The sequence below is a fragment of the Schistocerca serialis genome, chromosome 6, assembly GCF_023864345.2.
Source record: "Schistocerca serialis cubense isolate TAMUIC-IGC-003099 chromosome 6, iqSchSeri2.2, whole genome shotgun sequence".
Lineage (NCBI taxonomy): Eukaryota > Metazoa > Arthropoda > Insecta > Orthoptera > Acrididae > Schistocerca > Schistocerca serialis.
In genome coordinates, this window is record NC_064643.1 from 306,497,520 (window position 1) to 306,516,963 (window position 19,444).

The 19,444-nt window shown below is 40.5% G+C and overlaps 1 protein-coding gene across 1 annotated transcript in view; it reads right to left on the minus strand.

Annotated features, from left to right (window-relative positions):
- LOC126484836 (synaptic vesicle glycoprotein 2B-like) overlaps positions 1–19,444 on the minus strand; it is a 133,619-nt gene that overhangs the window by 46,851 nt on the left and 67,324 nt on the right. Inside the window, exon 10 of the mRNA XM_050108431.1 lies at positions 12,410–12,587. Within this exon, the coding sequence (XP_049964388.1) occupies positions 12,410–12,587 (178 nt within the window). The remainder of the gene's footprint in view (positions 1–12,409; positions 12,588–19,444) is intronic.

Below are 19,444 nucleotides of genomic sequence, written 5' to 3' on the forward strand. Positions count from 1 at the left end.
TTGTACTTATATACAAATCAGTTGGTTTTCCTCAGAAATTCATCAATGGAGTAGAAGGAGTTGGCCACCAATAAATCCTTTAGGCTTCTCTTAAACTGAATTTCATTGGTTGTTAAGCTTTTTATGGCTGCTGGCAAGTTATTGAAAATGTGTGTTCCTGAATAATGCACACCTTTTTGTACAAGACTAAGTGACTTTAAATCCTTGTGAAGATTATTCTTATTTCTAGTATTGATTCCATGAATTGAGCTGTTGGTTTGAAAAAGTGATATATTTTTAATGACAAATTTCATTAAGGAATAAATATATTGGGAAGCTGTAGTTAGTATCCCTAGTTCCCTAAACAGGCTTCTGCAGGATGTTCTTGAGTTCACACCACATATAATTCTTACTGCACGTTTTTGTGCCCGGAAAACTTTAGCTTGGCTTGATGAATTACCCCAGAAAATAATCCCATATGACATTATGGAATGAAAGTAAGCATAGTATGCCAGCTTTTTCATTTTTATATCCCCTATGTCTGACAAAATTCGCATTGCAAACAGAGATTTGTTAAGACGCTTCAGCAGTTCTGTGGTGTGCTCCTCCCAGTTGAATTTATTATCAAGCTTTAATCCCAAGAATTTAACACCGTCCACTTCTTCTATCTTCTTGTCATCATATGTTAGACATATACTCTTGGGACACCCCTTACAAGTTCTGAACTGCATGTAGTGTGTTTTTTCAAAGTTTAGTGACAAAGAATTGGCTAGGAACCAGTGATTAATGTCTACAAATATTTTATTGGCTGATCTTTCTAAGACTACACTTGATTTGCTATTTATTGCAATGTTTGTATCATCAGCAAACAAAACAAACTTGGCATCTGGTAATGTTACTGATGAAAGGTCATTGATATACACAAGAAAAAGTAAGGGCCCCAAAATGGAACCTTGTGGGACCCCACATGTAATTAGTTCCCAGTTGGATGATGCCTGATAGCTTGATACATGTCTCTTTCCTAATAACACCCTTTGTTTCCTGCCAGAGATATAAGATTTGAACCATTTTGCAGCATTTCCTGTTACACTATAATATTCTAGTTTACTTAAAAGGATATTGTGATTTACACAGTCAAATGCCTTTGACAGATCACAAAATATACCAGTTGCCTGCAATTTTTTGTCTAATGAATTAAGTACATTTTCACTGTAAGTGTAGATAGCCTTCTCAATATCAGAACCTTTTAGAAATCCAAACTGTGACTTTGACAGTATGTTATTTGAGATAAGATGGTTATAAAGACGACTGTACATTACTTTTTCGAAAATTTTTGAGAATGCTGGCAACAGTGAAATTGGACGGAAATTTGATGCTATTTCTTTATCTCCTTTCTTAAACAGTGGCTTAACTTCAGCATATTTCAGCCATTCGGGAAATATTCCACTGATAAACGACTGGTTACACAGATAGCTTAATATGTTACTTAGCTCAGAATCACATTCTTTAATTAACTTTGTTGATATTTCATCATACCCACTAGATGTTTTTGATTTTAAAGATTTTATGATGGACATTATTTCTGTTGGGGTAGTGAGGGTCAAATTCATATTATGGAAGTTACTTGAAATGTCTGGTCTAAGGTAATCCATAGCAGCATTTACCGAACCTGACAACCCCATCTTTTCAGTAACAGTTATAAAATGTTTGTTAAAAAGTTCTGCAACACTATACACATCTGTCACCAATGCATCATTTACTCTTAATGCTATTTGTTCCTCTTCATGTCTGGTTCTACCGGTCTCCTCCTTCACTATATCCCATATTGTCTTTATTTTGTTATCTGATATGACTATCTTTTCCTTGTAATATATTTGCTTTGACATCCGTATTACAGTCTTTAATATTTTGCAGTATTTCTTATAATGTGCTATAGCATCAACATTGGAAATGTTTCGGATTGACAGATACAGTTTTCTTTTTGTTTTACAAGATACCCCTATTCCTCGAGTAATCCATGGCTTCTTTGTAGACTTTGCTCTAACCTTGGTAAGTTTTGGGGGAAAGCAGTGTTCAAATAAGGTAAGCACTTTATTAGCAAAAATGTTATATTTTTCATTCATGCCATGAGCACTGTAAACATCAGTCCAGTGAATGTCTCTGAGGAGTGTCCTAAAATAATCAATTTTTGGCTTACTGATTACCCTCTTGAGCTCAGATTTAACAGATTTTATATCCTGTTCAGTATTAACATTTAACAGAAGGAACTGCATGTCATGGTCTGAGAGGCCATTGACTATTGGTTTTGTAATATAATTTTGTTCATTTGACTTTTCTATAAAGATATTATCAATGGCTGTTTGTGAGCAAGTGGTTATCCTAGTGGGGAACTTTACTGTGGGAATTAAGTTGAATGATAGTGTTACTAACTCAAATAGGTTCTTATTGGGAGAGTCTTTAAGGAAATCTACATTGAAATCACCAGCAACCACTATTTCTTTGTTTTTGGTTGTTAAATGGGCCAGTACAGCTTCAAGTTGGTTTACAAACAGATTAAAGTTACCTGCAGGTGCTCGATATACACTTAATATTATGAAAGATTTTTTGTGAAAATCTAATTCTGTTGCACATGCTTCCATATGCTGTTCTAGGCAAAATTTATGAATGTCTATGTTCTTAAATTTATGACAGTTCCTGATGAATGTGGCAACTCCTCCTTTCTCCATTTCTGATCTACAATAGTGAGATGCTAACCTAAACCCTGTAACACTTAAAAGTTCTATACCAGTGGTCACATGATGTTCAGAGAGGCAGATTATGTCAGCTGGGTTTGAAGACTCTAATTCATCTATGCAGATAGTTAATTCATTAATTTTATTTCTCAGTCCTCGAATATTTTGATGCAATAAAGATAGCTGACATTTCACATTGACTGACTTAAAACAATCTCCCTTTATACCTGCCAACATTATATATGATTGACGGACATATTTTACACAACTTGACGATGTTCAGAGTGCATAACTGGAATTGTTATGTGTCATGATGAAGTTGTTGGATTAATCACATACGAAAATGGCAATCAATTGCTGAAAATGGTGATGTGAACACTGTAGTTATTGAGTGACCTTGACATAATGAAGTATTATGTAATCCTTCTACATACTTTTCCAGAAATTTTCACCATTCATTATGCATCATTTTATATACTGGTAACCAAAACTTACGACACTGGCAATTTTAATGAGTTCAAAGAAATATTGAAAACCCTAAACATGACAGATTTGAAACAATGTGGGAAAGAGTCATTCATGGCAAACATATGGATGAACAAGTAACTAAATGCCCTAGGTATGATGCTGCAGTCAGTTTGGAAACTAGCTTCAGAATAATTTACAGTGAAATTTTAGACAAAGTGATTGGGTAGTTACAAGATAATTATATTCAGTAACCTGGACTGTCTGTAATTTTTGGAACTTTTAGATGTATATAATTTTGATCAGTGCAAACAGTATTTCCTTGAATTTGCATTACAATCACTAGTGGGCAATTATTGACCATTTTTTTTATTTTTTCTACTTAAGAAGACAGCTGGTGGTAATGTACATTTCAGGAGAAATGTAATGTAAAAGTAGTGGCGATTTGTTGAGGTATAGGAAGTCAAATGGAATCCAAATAGCATTCTGTGAAATTGTATAAAACTCTGTGAAATTATTGTGTTTATTTCTGCATCCAGTGATCCAGTACCTGAATTGAAAGAAGCTTTTCAGTCCCAAAAAGGATAAAGAACTATATCAATAGTTTGCAAATTGCTCTTGAGTTTGTGAACTATATACATAGTTATCTGTGGAAACGGACCTCCTGTGGTAGCTGACCTCTTAACACGAGTTATACAAACTGTTGATATACTAATTCATTAGAAAGGCACAGTGTGCAGCATGTAAAACTGGCCCATAAAATCAGCCTGTAAAGTCCTCTTCTGTCAAGTTTGAATAAAACTCGTCCAGTATTCCCAATTACACATCACTGTTCACTGTTGTCTCAAAGAATATGGACCTCACAACACATGTGGCAGAAATGGCCCTCCAGACACTAATCTTTGTGTCAAGCAAGGGTACCTGATGGATTTTGTATGGATTTTCTGTCAACCAATATTGGTTGTTTTGGGAATTTATGTACGCAGACAGGTGGAACCATCCTTGTCACTAATGATGAGCCTCAGTGGGTCCAAGACTCCACTGGCAAAATTTCTCAATGGCTATGAACAGAACTGCACTCTCTTCTGCAGGTCAGACTCCTTTAGTTCTTGCACAATACTATCAGGTACAGTTTTAATTTCAGTCCCACTAAAACACACCTGCAACTTCTCTCACTCACTTGAACCTGTTGACTCAGTCTCCTTGTCGTCTTACAAGGTCTTCTTGTCATTATCTCCTGCACCTGTTTCTTTAATTCAGATGTGCAGACATACATCTACATCTACATCTACATTGATACTCCGCAAGCCACCCAACGGTGTGTGGCGGAGGGCACTTTACGCGCCACTGTCATTACCTCCCTTTCCTGTTCCAGTCGCGTATGGTTCGCGGGAAGAACGACTGTCTGAAAGCCTCCGTGCGCGCTCTAATCTCTCTAATTTTACATTCGTGATCTCCTCGGGAGGTATAAGTAGGGGGAAGCAATATATTCGATACCTCATCCAGAAACGCACCCTCTCGAAACCTGGCGAGCAAGTTACACCGCGATGCAGAGCACCTCTCTTGCAGAGTCTGCCACTTGAATTTATTAAACATCTCCGTAACGCTATCACGGTTACCAAATAACCCGGTAACGAAACGCGCCGCTCTTCTTTGGATCTTCTCTATCTCTTCCGTCAACCCGACCTGGTACGGATCCCACACTGATGAGCAATACTCAAGTATAGGTCGAACGAGTGTTTTGTAAGCCACCTCCTTTGTTGATGGACTACATTTTCTAAGCACTCTCCCAATGAATCTCAACCTGGTACCCGCCTTACCAACAATTAATTTTATATGATCATTCCACTTCAAATCGTTCCGCACGCATACTCCCAGATATTTTACAGACGTAACTGCTACCAGTGTTTGTTCCGCTATCATATAATCATACAATAAAGGATCCTTCTTTCTATGTATTCGCAATACATTACATTTGTCTATGTTAAGGGTCAGTTGCCACTCCCTGCACCAAGTGCCTATCCGCTGCAGATCTTCCTGCATTTCGCTACAATGCTGCAACTTCTCTGTATACTACAGCATCATCCGCGAAAAGCCGCATGGAACTTCCGACACTATCTACTAAGTCATTTATATATATTGTGAAAAGCAATGGTCCCATAACACTCCCCTGTGGCACGCCAGAGGTTACTTTAACGTCTGTAGACGTCTCTCCATTGATAACAACATGCTGTGTTCTGTTTGCTAAAAACTCTTCAATCCAGCCACACAGCTGGTCTGATATTCCGTAGGCTCTTACTTTGTTTATCAGGCGACAGTGCGGAACTGTATCGAACGCCTTCCGGAAGTCAAGAAAAATAGCATCTACTTGGGAGCCTGTATCTAATATTTTCTGGGTCTCATGAACAAATAAAGCGAGTTGGGTCTCACACGATCGCTGTTTCCGGAATCCATGTTGATTCCTACATAGTAGATTCTGGGTTTCCAGAAATGACATGATTCGCGAGCAAAAAACATGTTCTAAAATTCTACAAGAGATCGACGTAAGAGATATAGGTCTATAGTTTTGCGCATCTGCTCGACGACCCTTCTTGAAGACTGGGACTATCTGTGCTCTTTTCCAATCATTTGGAACCCTCCGTTCCTCTAGAGACCTGCGGTACACGGCTGTTAGAAGGGGGGCAAGTTCTTTCGCGTACTCTGTGTAGAATCGAATTGGTATCCCGTCAGGTCCAGTGGACTTTCCTCTATTGAGTGATTCCAGTTGCTTTTCTATTCCTTGGACACTTATTTCGATGTCAGCCATTTTTTCGTTTGTGCGAGGATTTAGAGAAGGAACTGCAGTGCGGTCTTCCTCTGTGAAACAGCTTTGGAAAAAGGTGTTTAGTATTTCAGCTTTATGCGTGTCATCCTCTGTTTCAATGCCATCATCATCCCGTAGTGTCTGCATATGCTGTTTCGAGCCACTTACTGATTTAACGTAAGACCAGAACTTCCTAGGATTTTCTGTCAAGTCGGTACATAGAATTTTACTTTCGAATTCAATGAACGCTTCACGCATAGCCCTCCTTACGCTAACTTTGACATCGTTTAGCTTCTATTTGTCTGAGAGATTTTGGCTGCGTTTAAACTTGGAGTGGAGCTCTCTTTGCTTTCGCAGTAGTTTCCTAACTTTGTTGTTGTACCACGGTGGGTTTTTCCCGTCCCTCACAGTGTTACTTGGCACGTACCTGTCTAAAACGCATTTTACGATTGCCTTGAACTTTTTCCATAAACACTCAACATTGTCAGTGTCGGAACAGAAATTTTCGTTTTGATCTGTTAGGTAGTCTGAAATCTGCCTTCTGTTACTCTTGCTAAACAGATAAACCTTCCTCCCTTTTTTTATATTCCTATTAACTTCCATATTCAGGGATGCTGCAACGGCCTTATGATCACTGATTCCCTGTTCTGTACATACAGAGTCGAAAAGTTCGGGTCTGTTTGTTATCAGTAGGTCCAAGATGTTATCTCCACGAGTCGGTTCTCTGTTTAATTGCTCGAGGTAATTTTCGGATAGTGCACTCAGTATAATGTCACTCGATGCTCTGTCCCTACCACCCGTCCTAAACATCTGAGTGTCCCAGTCTATATCTGGTAAATTGAAGTCTCCACCTAAGACTATAACATGCTGAGAAAATGTATGTGAAATGTATTCCAAATTTTCTCTCAGTTGTTCTGCCACTAATGCTGCTGAGTCGGGAGGTTGGTAAAAGGAGCCAATTATTAACCTAGTTCGGTTGTTTAGTGTAACCTCCACCCATAATAATTCACAGGAACTATCCACTTCTACTTCACTACAGGATAAACTACTACTAACAGCGACGAACACTCCACCACCGGTTGCATGCAATCTATCCTTTCTAAACACCGTCTGTACCTTTGTAAAAATTTCGGCAGAATTTATCTCTGGCTTAAGCCAGCTTTCTGTACCTATAACGATTTCAGCTTCGGTGCTTTCTATCAGCGCTTGAAGTTCCGGTACTTTACCAACGCAGCTTCGACAGTTGACAATTACAATACCGATTGCTGCTTGGTCCCCGCATGTCCTGACTTTGCCCCACACCCGTTGAAGCTGTTGCCCTTTCTGTACTTGCCCAAGGCCATCTAACCTAAAAAACCGCCCAGCCCACGCCACACAACCCCTGCTACCCGTGTAGCCGCTTGTTGCGTGTAGTGGACTCCTGACCTATCCAGCGGAACCCGAAACCCCACCACCCTATGGCGCAAGTCGAGGAATCTGCAGCCCACATGGTCGCAGAACCGTCTCAGCCTCTGATTCAGACCCTCCACTCGGCTCTGTACCAAAGGTCCGCAGTCAGTCCTGTCGACGATGCTGCAGATGGTGAGCTCTGCTTTCATCCCGCTAGCGAGACTGGCAGTCTTCACCAAATCAGATAGCCGCCGGAAGCCAGAGAGGATTTCCTCCGATCCATAGCGACACACATCATTGGTGCCGACATGAGCGACCACCTGCAGATGGGTGCACCCTGTACCCTTCATGGCATGCGGAAGGACCCTTTCCACATCTGGAATGACTCCCCCCGGTATGCACACGGAGTGCACATTGGTTTTCTTCCCCTCTCTTGCTGCCATTTCCCTAAGGGGCCCCATTACGCGCCTGACGTTGGAGCTCCCAACTACCAGTAAGCCCACCCTCTGCAACTGCCCGGATCTTGCAGACTGAGGGGCAACCTCTGGAATGGTGGCCTGTTGCTGGGAGCATTTTGAACAGATCCTGTACACTTCCATTTTTCAATAAATTCCTGTATGGTTCTTTTTGCTAGCACAGAGTGTGATGGAAATTTATCCTGAAAGAAATTCTTTGTTTTCACAAAACATCGAGTGTTGATGGACACTTCAACAATGGCAACATGCTTGGGTAATGAATACGGCATTATCACACACTCACACTAACCTGACTTCATACAGTGAGGCCTTTTCCTGAACTGGTCTCGACAAGTTTTAAGGGTGGAGTGTTGGTACACTAGAGGGAATGGTTAGTTCATGCACAACTGTTTGGAAGGGAGTTCTTGCTTTCCACTACTATCGAAGCAAGGGAATGCACTGGAACATTATCATTGCATACAACGAGCAGGTTTTATGTGCCGCATCTTGTAGATGCACATTAAATGGTATTTTCTACTTGTAACTGCTTACCTTAACAAAAAGTTCAGTACACACCAATGGCTATTATATATTCGTTTGGTTTATTTTGGAATGATATTATAACAATACAGCCTCCCCCAAGATTAATATGAAGTGTCTGATACCACCTTTTCCTTTTTTTATATGCATCCGGGTAGTTATCGGACGATACTGTGCTTCCTAAGGCCTTGTATGTGTATCTTTATAGGTATTGACCTATCTAATTTGCTAAAACATGGAATATTTTTGTGAAAACATATAGAATATTCTGGAAGGATGCATATTGTCGTAATTGTCAATAGATTGTTGTCACCAACAAAATTATGTACAAATGATAAACCAAATATCTAATTGAGAAATTGAATAATAAATATATAGCAACAAATGTTAAGAGGCTGTGGAAATGCTGGCATAAATAACTAACACCTCTAATTACCATAACTCCATAACTACACTTGATTAATGAGTTAACACAGAAAACATTATCTTGAGAAACAGCTTAAAAGTTATTACTAAGCAATGTATTTTCATTTGTTATCTATTTTTATGTCCTCCTCTGTAATTAATATTCTTTGTCATTACATTTATAATCATCCCTCCAATTGTTTACATCACACATCTTTTCGATTTCCGGAATTTTAGGCCTTATTTGTGCATTTTATGTGTGTAATCAGATAAAGTATGAGTTCTGTACTGCCATTAAATGTTAGTAACCAAATCCAAACTGTCATTAATCATGTTACTAAAATAATACAAGAGACATTATTGTAATTGAATTTCAGATGGATTTTCTTATGGCAAACTACAGATATTACTACAAAAAATTACTTCATTTGGTATTGTATTTTGTACCTTATTCAGCTGTAACATCAGTTTCTTTACATTTTTTAAATTTTAATTGTAACATCAAAATTGTACAAAATTTATAATGGGTTATTTTGAAACGTATTGTTAAAATTCTACATAAAGTGATGCAGCGATGCTGCAAGGAGGTCAGTAGGTCAGTCAGTCAGTGTTTTGTTTACTTGTGGAGTGTGTAGTTCGATTGTCAATAAATTTTGTGAAGCTTGAAACCTTTTTTTTTTCACTCATCAATGAATCCCAGGAACGAAATTTAATTTAAGTGTTAATGATCCGAGGAGAACATTACAATGTGAAGAGTGAAACAAGATGACAGAGTATCTAGAAATGCCAGCAATGGGTGAAATCAGAAAAGTAAGTAAAAATATAAAGTCATTAAATCTTTCCCTAAGTTCATTTTTGAAACAATTCCTGTTGACATAAAAAATGGTGATGTTTGAGAGAATTTTTTAACTTTACTTTTCAATCAACAGCTGAAAACTTGAAACTTAGAAGTTACTTACAGAAGATCCAAGAATACTCTGGATAAGCATGATTATTTGTCAGTGATCAAGAACTTTCTCAAAGAACAACCTTACAAAATTTTGTAGTGAGAATTAGAATTCTTTTAAAGTTCAGGAAAGAGACTATGCGGTGTGAAATCATCAAGCTTGTGCATGAGACAGGGCATTGTGCTGTTAAGAAAACTGAAGAGGAGGTAAAACAAATCAGTGTATACCAGATTTGACCAACAGTGTGAAAAGAGTGATCTCCAGTCGTCCAAAATTTTAAATTGTGAATAAGAAATCAAGAAAGAAGGATGGTTTTTTCCACCCCTTATTTAAAGAGAGTGGGCCATTATCTTCTTACCACAAAGAAAACAACTATATTCTAGGTATTATTGATACATTTACGAAGTTTACGTGGCTGTATCCTGTAGAGATTACAAAATCAGTAGAAGCAATTAGTAAGACTGAATTACAGAAAAGTAATTTCAGATAACCACTCCAAGGGGATTTGCTTTACTTCTCAAGAATTCGAGGCATGCTGGAAGCCAGAGGGTGTTGAACACATTTTATCAATGACAGGACTCCGTAGAGCCAACAAACAGATTGCGAGGATCAGTTCTACTTTGGCTACAATAATCTCTAAGTTTAGTACTGTTAACCCTTCGAATGGTACAAAGTGGTACCATTACCTAAAATGCAATGACTTCAACGTACCATAGAAGTATTGGGAAAAAACACTCTGAACTTTTGATAGGAGTTAAGATGCACTCACAGACTGATCCTCATGAAATCATTAGAAGAAGAAATTGTTGATTCATATGAATAAAGACACAATGAACTGAAGAAAGATTCTAAATTAGAAATTAATAAGGTGCAAGAAGAAAACCATCCTATCTTTGACCAACATAGGAAGAAAGCCTTCAAGTACAAAGTTGGTGATCTTGGGGTGGTAAAAGGAACACAAATTAGACCAATTTTGAAGCTGAAGGCCACTACAGCAACAGGTGCTGAATTTACACAACCCTAGCGAAGTTGCTACTCATCATTTCAGTCGGATTACTGTCAGTATGGTCAAACCTGGAATTGAGATGGAGGTTTAAAGATTTATATACCAGTGAGGCAAGTGGTGCACCAGAGAAGACAAATATTGCAGAGCAGTTTGTGTGTGCAGGGGGAAACTATGTCAACAGATAACATTTGAAATTCATGGGACTGCTAATTTATTCCTGTTTTTCATTGACAGATTTGTTTCTTTGTGTTCATTGTTGTTAAAGTTTGTAACAGTCTCTGAGTAATAAATGTCTTATGTGAAAGTTGGACCTGGTGTTTTTCCAACATTATTGACAAATAATCTTAAGATATGTGTTTACAGGTTCACAGAAATACCTTTGTCACAAAAAGCTTAATGCAGCAATATGGATATTGTTGAAGTGCCCATTGAAGACTAAATAACATGTTCCTTGCAGGCCTATGTACTGCTCTTGTTTACATGACTGCTTTGTTGAACAAGTGTGCAAGGAGTCTAATTACAAGAACAAATGATGAGGGGCCAGCAGATCAATTGCAAGTCATGTGTGGGCCATGGTCTGTGCATCCCTCCTGTACAGCATGGCTCAAGGGAGCTGAGTGCCTATTGTACCACACAGGTCATTTGTACCCTCTCATCCAGCATTAGTAAAACTAAAGCTGCCATAAGCCAAAGGGCAGTTTGAACTCTATAGTGCTTTACTAGGCAAGTTCCTATTGGAGGTGGTATGCCATTGCCTCTCTCCAACCTTTGAACTGACATACAAAGCCAGTTATAGGGTGACCTGCAGTTTAATATCAACTCTGAACAAAAGTGCTGTTTGGTATTTTACACATTAACATGCTGTTTGACATTTTTCACATTAACAAGCATCATCACAGGTGAGAGAAGTGATAGATGAGAATCCTAGGACAGGTGAGAATCTTAGGATTGACAAGGCACTGAACACCGGACCTCTGAATCAGCAGCTTGGCACCTAACCACTGAAATACTCCGACATTGCTTTCTCTGCGTTCTGGAGATGGAAATTTACTCTCCATCACATCCCTCCATCCTCTTTTAGTTAACTTCATTTAGTCCTCCATTCATTCTCCTAATATCCCCTTTGTTGGAAGTTTTTAAATATTATTCACATACTTATCCTTCTCCCTCTATCTTCTCCTTTTTATCACCTTTTTCCTATTCCTTAGATGCATTATATTTTCCACTTTTCATTTTCTCTTACTCTTCTTATTCAGTCATCCTCGATTTCTGTCCCTTCCAACATTTCTGAATTGATGCTGGCACTGCGCTTACTAATGTGCTATCCATGACACGTGGGTCTTTCTTGTCATAGGTCAGAGAGATGTACTATGCCTCACTTGCCAACCTCCCCCTACTATTTCTTTTTTCTCCATGAAGAGAGAACGTGTTGTTCCAAAAGTGAACAGTGTTGTGTTCTATTTTAAGTGTGTTTACTGGCAACACTGGGGGTTAAACTTCCTGGAGGAACTTCTTGTTGTTGTCACATTTTATGGCAGTTATTCAGTCACTTAATCACTTGGAATGTGTTCAGGTGAATCATTACTTTGTGTTCAGTGTTTTGTAAACATCAGTCTTTGTTGGCATTGCATTTCTTTTCCTAATGTGCAATAGATGTCTAATACATTATCCAGATGAATGGTACTTACAAAAACACAGTGGACCTCGGGTTCAGAGATATCCTCAGTTACATTTGTAGACATTGTTATTTGCAAAATTTCACATATGCTTTTTATTACTGGAGAACTGTGGGTCATTTCTTGCTGTGATAGGTGCTCCTGCACAGATGTGAGCATTTGTGGCAACCACAAACGTATTGTGTTAAAACTGAAAATAAAAAAGTGTATGGATGACATCTCTGTCATACAATGAGATTATGAAATGTGGTCCTTAAACATTATTAAATTAGCTTGAACCTCATTATAGTTTTTGAAAAACAGTAAAACATTTATAAGATATCTACCTAGTTTTCTTACTACTTGAATTACTGTATAAATAGTTTATTTAGTTTATCTGCATTGCACCAGAAGATAATTCTGTAAGATATCAGAAAGTAAAAGCACAAAAAAAGAAATTAACATCCATGTCCTCCAGTCTGCACCATCAGACATACTCTTAAATTCAACTCATGGTACTGGATAGTCCTCACTGTCTTATAAGTAATTGAATTTTTAAAGGTAATAAAAACTGCATTGCTGAGGCATTGAGCAGTCAAGATGCAATAACCAAGAGTAAATATTGCTGAGTTACCAGTCCATCTTCATAATTAACTAATACAAAACATTCATACAAACAGTGGATAATCCAGGATGGAATAATGACAATATTACATCTACATCTACATGATTACTCTGCAATTCACATTTAAGTGTTTGGCAGAGGGTTCATCGAACCACAATCATACTATTTCTCTACCATTCCATTCCCGAACAGCGCACGGGAAAAACGAACACCTAAACCTTTCTGTTCAAGCTCTGATTTCTATTACTTTATTTTGATGATCATTCGTACCTATGTAGGTTGGGTTCAACAAAATATTTTTGCATTTGGAAGAGAAAGTTGGTGACTGAAATTTCGTAAATAGATCTCGCTGTGACGAAAAACGTCTTTGCCTTAATGACTTCCATCCCAACTCGCGTATCATATCTGCCACACTCTCTCCCCTATTACGTGATAATACAAAATGAGCTGCCCCTTTTTGCACCCTTTCGATGTCCTCTGTCAATCCCACCTGGTAAGGATCCCACACCACGCAGCAATATTCTAACAGAGGATGAACGAGTGTAGTGTAAGCTGTCTCTTTAGTGGACTTTTTGCATCTTCTAAGTGTCCTGCCAATGAAACGCTACCTTTGGCTCACCTTCCCCACAATATTATCTATGTGGTCTTTCCAACTGAAGTTGTTCGTAATTTTAACACCCAGCTACTTAGTTGAATTGACAGCCTTGAGAATTGTACTATGTATCGAGTAATCGAATTCCATTGGATTTCTTCTGGAACTCATGTGGATCACCTCACGCTTTTCATTATTTAGCGTCAACTGCCACCTGCCACGCCATACAGCAGTCTTTTCTAAATCACTTTGCAACTGATACTGGTCTTTGGATGACCTTACTAGACGGTAAATTACAGCATCATCTGCGAACAACCTAAGAGAACTGCTCAGATTGTCACCCAGGTCATTTAAATAGATCATGAACAGCAGAGGTCCCAGGACGCTTCCCTGGGGAACGCCTGATATCACTTCAGTTTTACTCAATGATTTCCCCTCTATTACTACGAACTGCAACCTTCCTGACAGGAAATCATGAATCCAGTCACATAACTGAGATGATACCCCATAGGCCCGCAGCTTGATTAGAAGTCACTTGTGAGGAACAGTGTCAAAAGCTTTCCAGAAACCTAGAAATATGGAATCAACTTGAGATCCCCTGTCGATAGCGGCCATTACTTCGTGCAAATAAAGAGCTAGCTGCGTTGCACAAGAACGATGTTTTCTGAAACCATGCTGATTACGTATCAATAGATCATTCCCTTCGAGGTGATTCATAATGTTTGAATACAGTATATGCTCCAAAACCCTACTGCAAACCGACGTCAATGATATAGGTCTGTAGTTTGATGGATTACTCCTACTACCCTTCTTAAACACTGGTGCGACCTGTGCAATTTTCCAATCTGTAGGTACAGATCTGAGCGAGTGATTGTATATGATTGCTAAGTATGGAGCTATTGTATCAGCATAATCTGAAAGGAACCTAATCGGTATACAATCTGGACCTGAAGACTTGCCCATATCATGCGATTTGAGTTGCTTTGCAACCCCTAAGGTATCTACTTCTGAGAAACTCACGCTAGCAGCTGTTCGTGTTTCAAATTCTGGAATATTCCATTCGTCTCCCCTGGTGAAGGAATTTCGGAAAACTGCATTCAATAACTCCGCTTTAGCGGCACAGTCATCGGTAACAGTACCATTGGCACTGCGCAGCGAAGGTATTGACTGCGTCTTGCCGCTTGTGTACTTTACATACGACCAGAATTTCTTCGGATTTTCTACCAAATTTCGAGACAATATTTCATTGTGGAACCTATTAAAGGCATCTCGCATTGAAGTCCGTGCCAAATTTCACGCGTCTGTAAATTTTAGCCAATCTTCGGGATTTCGCGTTCTTCTGAACTTCGCATGCTTTTTCCGTTGCCTCTGCAACAGCGTTCAGACCTGTTTTGTGTACCATGGGGGATCAGTTCCATCTCTTACCAATTTATGAGGTATGAATCTCTCAATTTCTGTTGCTACTATATCTTTGAATTTGAGCCACATCTCGTCTACATTTGCATAGTCAGTTTGGAAGGGATGGAGATTGTCTCTTAGGAAGGCTTCTAGTGACACTTTATCTGCCTTTTTAAATAAAATTATTTTGCGTTTGTTTCTGATGGATTTGGAAGAAACGGTATTGAGCCTAGCTATAACGACCTTGTGATCACTAATCCCTGTATCAGTCATGATGCTCTCTATTAGCTCTGGATTGTTTGGAGAAGGGTAGATTGCTACTCACCATGTAGTGGAGATGTGAAGTCGCAGACAGGCACAGCAAAAAGACTGCTAAACAAGTAAGATTTCAGCCAAAAGGTCTCCTTCTAAAGTAGACAACACATACATATTCACACTGGCGCAACTCACACACACATGACCACCACTGGTTCTGGTCACTAAAGCCGGACTGCAAACAACAGCACAAGATTCCACAATCTGGGGGTGGGGGACAGTTAAGTGCTGCTTGTAGGAGAATACAGGGCAACATTGGGGACAGTGTAGGGCAGCTAGGTCAAGTTGGGAGGTTAGACACAGGGGCTGGGAGTGCGGTGTGAGGGTGGTGGGAAGGGAGTGGAAATAGAGAGAAGTAAAGAGACTGTGGGTGTGTTGGTGCAGTAGAAGGCTGTGCAGAGCTAGAGTGGAAGCAGGAAAGAAGATTGGTTGGTGAAGGACAGTGACCAGTGAAGCTTGAGGCCAGGAGAGTTATAGGAATGTAGGATATACAGCCAGGTGAGTTCCCCCCTGTGCAATTCAGAAAAGCTGGTGTTGGCAGCAAGGGCCCAGATGGTGTAGGCTATGAAGCATTCATTAAAGTTAAGAATATTGTGTTGGCAGTGTGCTCAACAACTGAGTGGCCCATCTGTCTCTTGGCTACAATTTGTCATTGATAATTCATGCAGACAGACAGCTTGTTGGTCTTTATGCTCATGTGGAATGCAGTACCAAAGGTTGTGGCCTAGCACTGCCTTTGATGGGATAGGTGATGCTTGTTGCCAGACTGGAGTAGCTTGTGGTGGGAGGATGTATGAGGCATGTCTTGCGTCTAGGTCTATTCCAAGGATATGAGCAATGAGGCAAGGGGTTGGGAGTAGGGGTGGAGTAGGGATGGATGAGGATATTGTGTAGGTTCAGTGAGCAATGGAATACCACTGTGGGAGAGATGGGAAGGGTAGTGGGTAGGATATTTTTCATTTCAGGGCATGATGAGAGTTACTCAAAACCCTGGCAGAGAGTATGATACAGTTGCTCCAGTCCTGGGTGGTATTACGTCACAAAGGGAATGCTCCTTTGTGGCTGGATGGCAGTACTTTGGGAGGTGACAGTTGCCTACAGAGATAAGGAATGGGAGATCTGTTACTGTACAAAGTTGGGAGGATAATTTTGATCTGCGAAGGCCACAGTGAGACCGCTGGTATATTTGGATAGGTACTGCTCGTCACTACAGGTGTGACGGCCATGGGTGACTAGGCTGTAGGTAATAGACTTCTTGGTATGGAATGGGTGGCAGCTGTTGAATTGGAGGCAATACTGGCAGTTGGTAGGTTGTGTATGAATGGAGGCACTGATGTAGCCATCTATCAAGTGGATATCAACATCAAGAAGGGTGGCTTGGGTTGAGGAAGATCAGGTGAAGTGAATGGGGGAGAATGTGTTGAGATTCTAGAGGAAAAAATGTGGATGGAATGTCCTCACCTTCAATGCAGATCACAAAGATATTTTCAATGACTCTAGTTGTTCAGGAAAGTTTCCACTAGATGGCCCATGAACAAGTTTGCATAGGACGGGGCCATGTGGGTGCCCATTGCTGTACCATGGACTTGTTTGTAGGTGATGCCTTCAAAGGTGAAGTTATTGTGAACGAGGATATAATTGATCATTGTGACCAGGAAGGACGTAGGTTTGGAATATGTCAGGTATTGCGAAAGGTAGTGTTCAGTAGCAACAAGGACATGGGCATTAGGGATGTAGGTATAAAGAGAGGTGGCATCAGTAGTGATGAGCTGGGCACCATATGGTAAAGGAATAGGAACTGAGGAGGGGTTGGCAGAGGAAATGGTTGGTGTCTTTTATAGAGGAGGGTAGGTTGCGTGTAATGCACTGAAGATGTTGGTCTCTGAGAACAGAGATCCTTCCATTGGAAGAACAGTAACCGGGCACAATGGGACATTCTGGTCTCCATGACCAGTTATATCCTCACTCACAATTACTTCACCTTTGAAGGCATCCTCTACAAACAAACTTGTGATATGGTAATAGGCACCATCCTATGCCAACCTATTCATGGGACATCTATAAGAATCCTTCCTAACTACCCAGAATCCCAAACCCCTCACCAGTTCAAATTCACTGAGAACACTTTTGTAATCTGGATCGAAGTTGAGGACACCCTATCCACATTCCTCCAGAACCTCAACACCTTCTCCCCCATTTGCTTAATCTGGGCCTCCTCAATGCAACAAGCTATCTTCCACAATGTTGACCTCCACCTCAAAGGTGGTTACCTCAGAACGTCAGTCCACAACAAACCTACCAACCACCAGCAATACCTCCAGTTCGACAGCTGCCACCCATTCCTCTCATACAGCCTAGCCACCCAAGCCCATTGCACCTCTATAATGATGAGGAGCCCATCTCCAAATATACCATGGGCCTCACCGGGGCCTTCACAGACCAAAATTACCCTCCAAACAGAGCTTCTGTTTGCCTTATGCCTTATCTTTCTAGCCATCCAGTCACTTCTCAAGGTCCTTCAATCTGGCTATAAAGTGGCATTCACTTTGTGACTCCATGCCATCCAGGACTGGAGCAATTGAATCACATTGTGGGCCAAGTTTTGACTACCTCTCATCATGCTCTGAATGAGGAATACCCTACCTACTATCCTTCCCACCCCTCCCGCAGCAGTATTCCACCACCCACCAAACCTATACAATATCCATCCATTCCTTCTCCACTCCTGCTCCCAACCCCTTGCCTCATGGCTCATATCCCTGGAACAGACCTAGATGCGAGATCTGTCCCATACATCCTCTCACCACCACTTACTCCAGTCTGCTCATGAGCAGCACCTATCCCATCAAAGGCAGGGCAACTTGTGAAAGTAGTCAAGTGATTTAGAAGCTAAGCTGCAAGCATTGTGTTGGATTCTACTTGGCCATGACAGTCAACAAGCTGTCTGCCTGCATGAATGATCACCAATAAACTGAAGACAAGAGACAGCTGGACCACCCAGTTGCTGAGCATGCATACTAATGCAAAATTCTTCACTTCAGGGTCTGCTTTGCAGCCTGCACCATCTGGATCCTTGCTACCAGCATTTCTGAAATTCTCAGGTGAGAACTCTACCTGCAATATATCCTATGTTGCTGTAACCTTCCTGGTCTCATCCTTTGCTGGTCACTGTCCTTCATCCACTATTCCCTTCCCTGCTTCCACTCTAGCTCTACACAGCCTTCTACTGCACCAACACACCCACAGTCTCTTTACTTCTCTCCTTTTCTGCTCCAACCCCCCCCCCCCCCCCCTCCATCTCCAACCCTGTGTCCCCCTCTAACCTGCAGATTGCACATAGCTGTCCTACGCTGTCCCAATCATGTACCTGTATGTTCCCACAAGCAGCACTTTACCATTCTCCACCCCTACCCTGCTATCTCTCTCCCTCCTCACTCCAACCTCCTCCTTACCCCCACCACCCAGACTGCTTCTCTCATCATGTGCTGTTGCTCACAGTCTGGCCTCCTGAACATTGAGAGCAAGTTTGCCAATGTCTGCACCATTTTGAAACCTTATCCAGAACTGACTGAATAGAATGAGATTTTCACTCTGCAGTGGAGTGTGCACTGATATGAAACTTCCTGGCAGATTAAAACTGTGTACCGGACCGAGACTCAAACTCGAGAGTCGTGCTTGGGTAGCTCAGTTGGTAGAGCACTTGCCCGCGAAAGGCAATGGTCCCAAGTTCGAGTCTCGGTTGGGCACACAGTTTTAATCTGCCAGGAAGTTTCAACTGATTGAATAGTTATGCAGCTTCTTTTAGATAGTAATTCATTATACAAGACAGCTGCATCATCTGTAAAAAGGCTGATTTTACTACTGATATTGTCAGAAAGGTCATTAATATGCAACATGAACAGCAAGGGTCCCAACACACTTCCCCCAGGGTACACCTGAAGTTACTTCTACATTTAATGATGACTCACCATCCAAGATAACATGCTGCATCCTTCCTACCAAAATACCTCAATCCATCACAAATTTCACTTGCTGCCCCATATGATTGTACTCTTGACAATAAGCGTATGCGTGATAGTGAGTCAAGTGCATTTTGGAAATCAAGAAATACTGCATTGACCTTATTGCCTTGATCCAA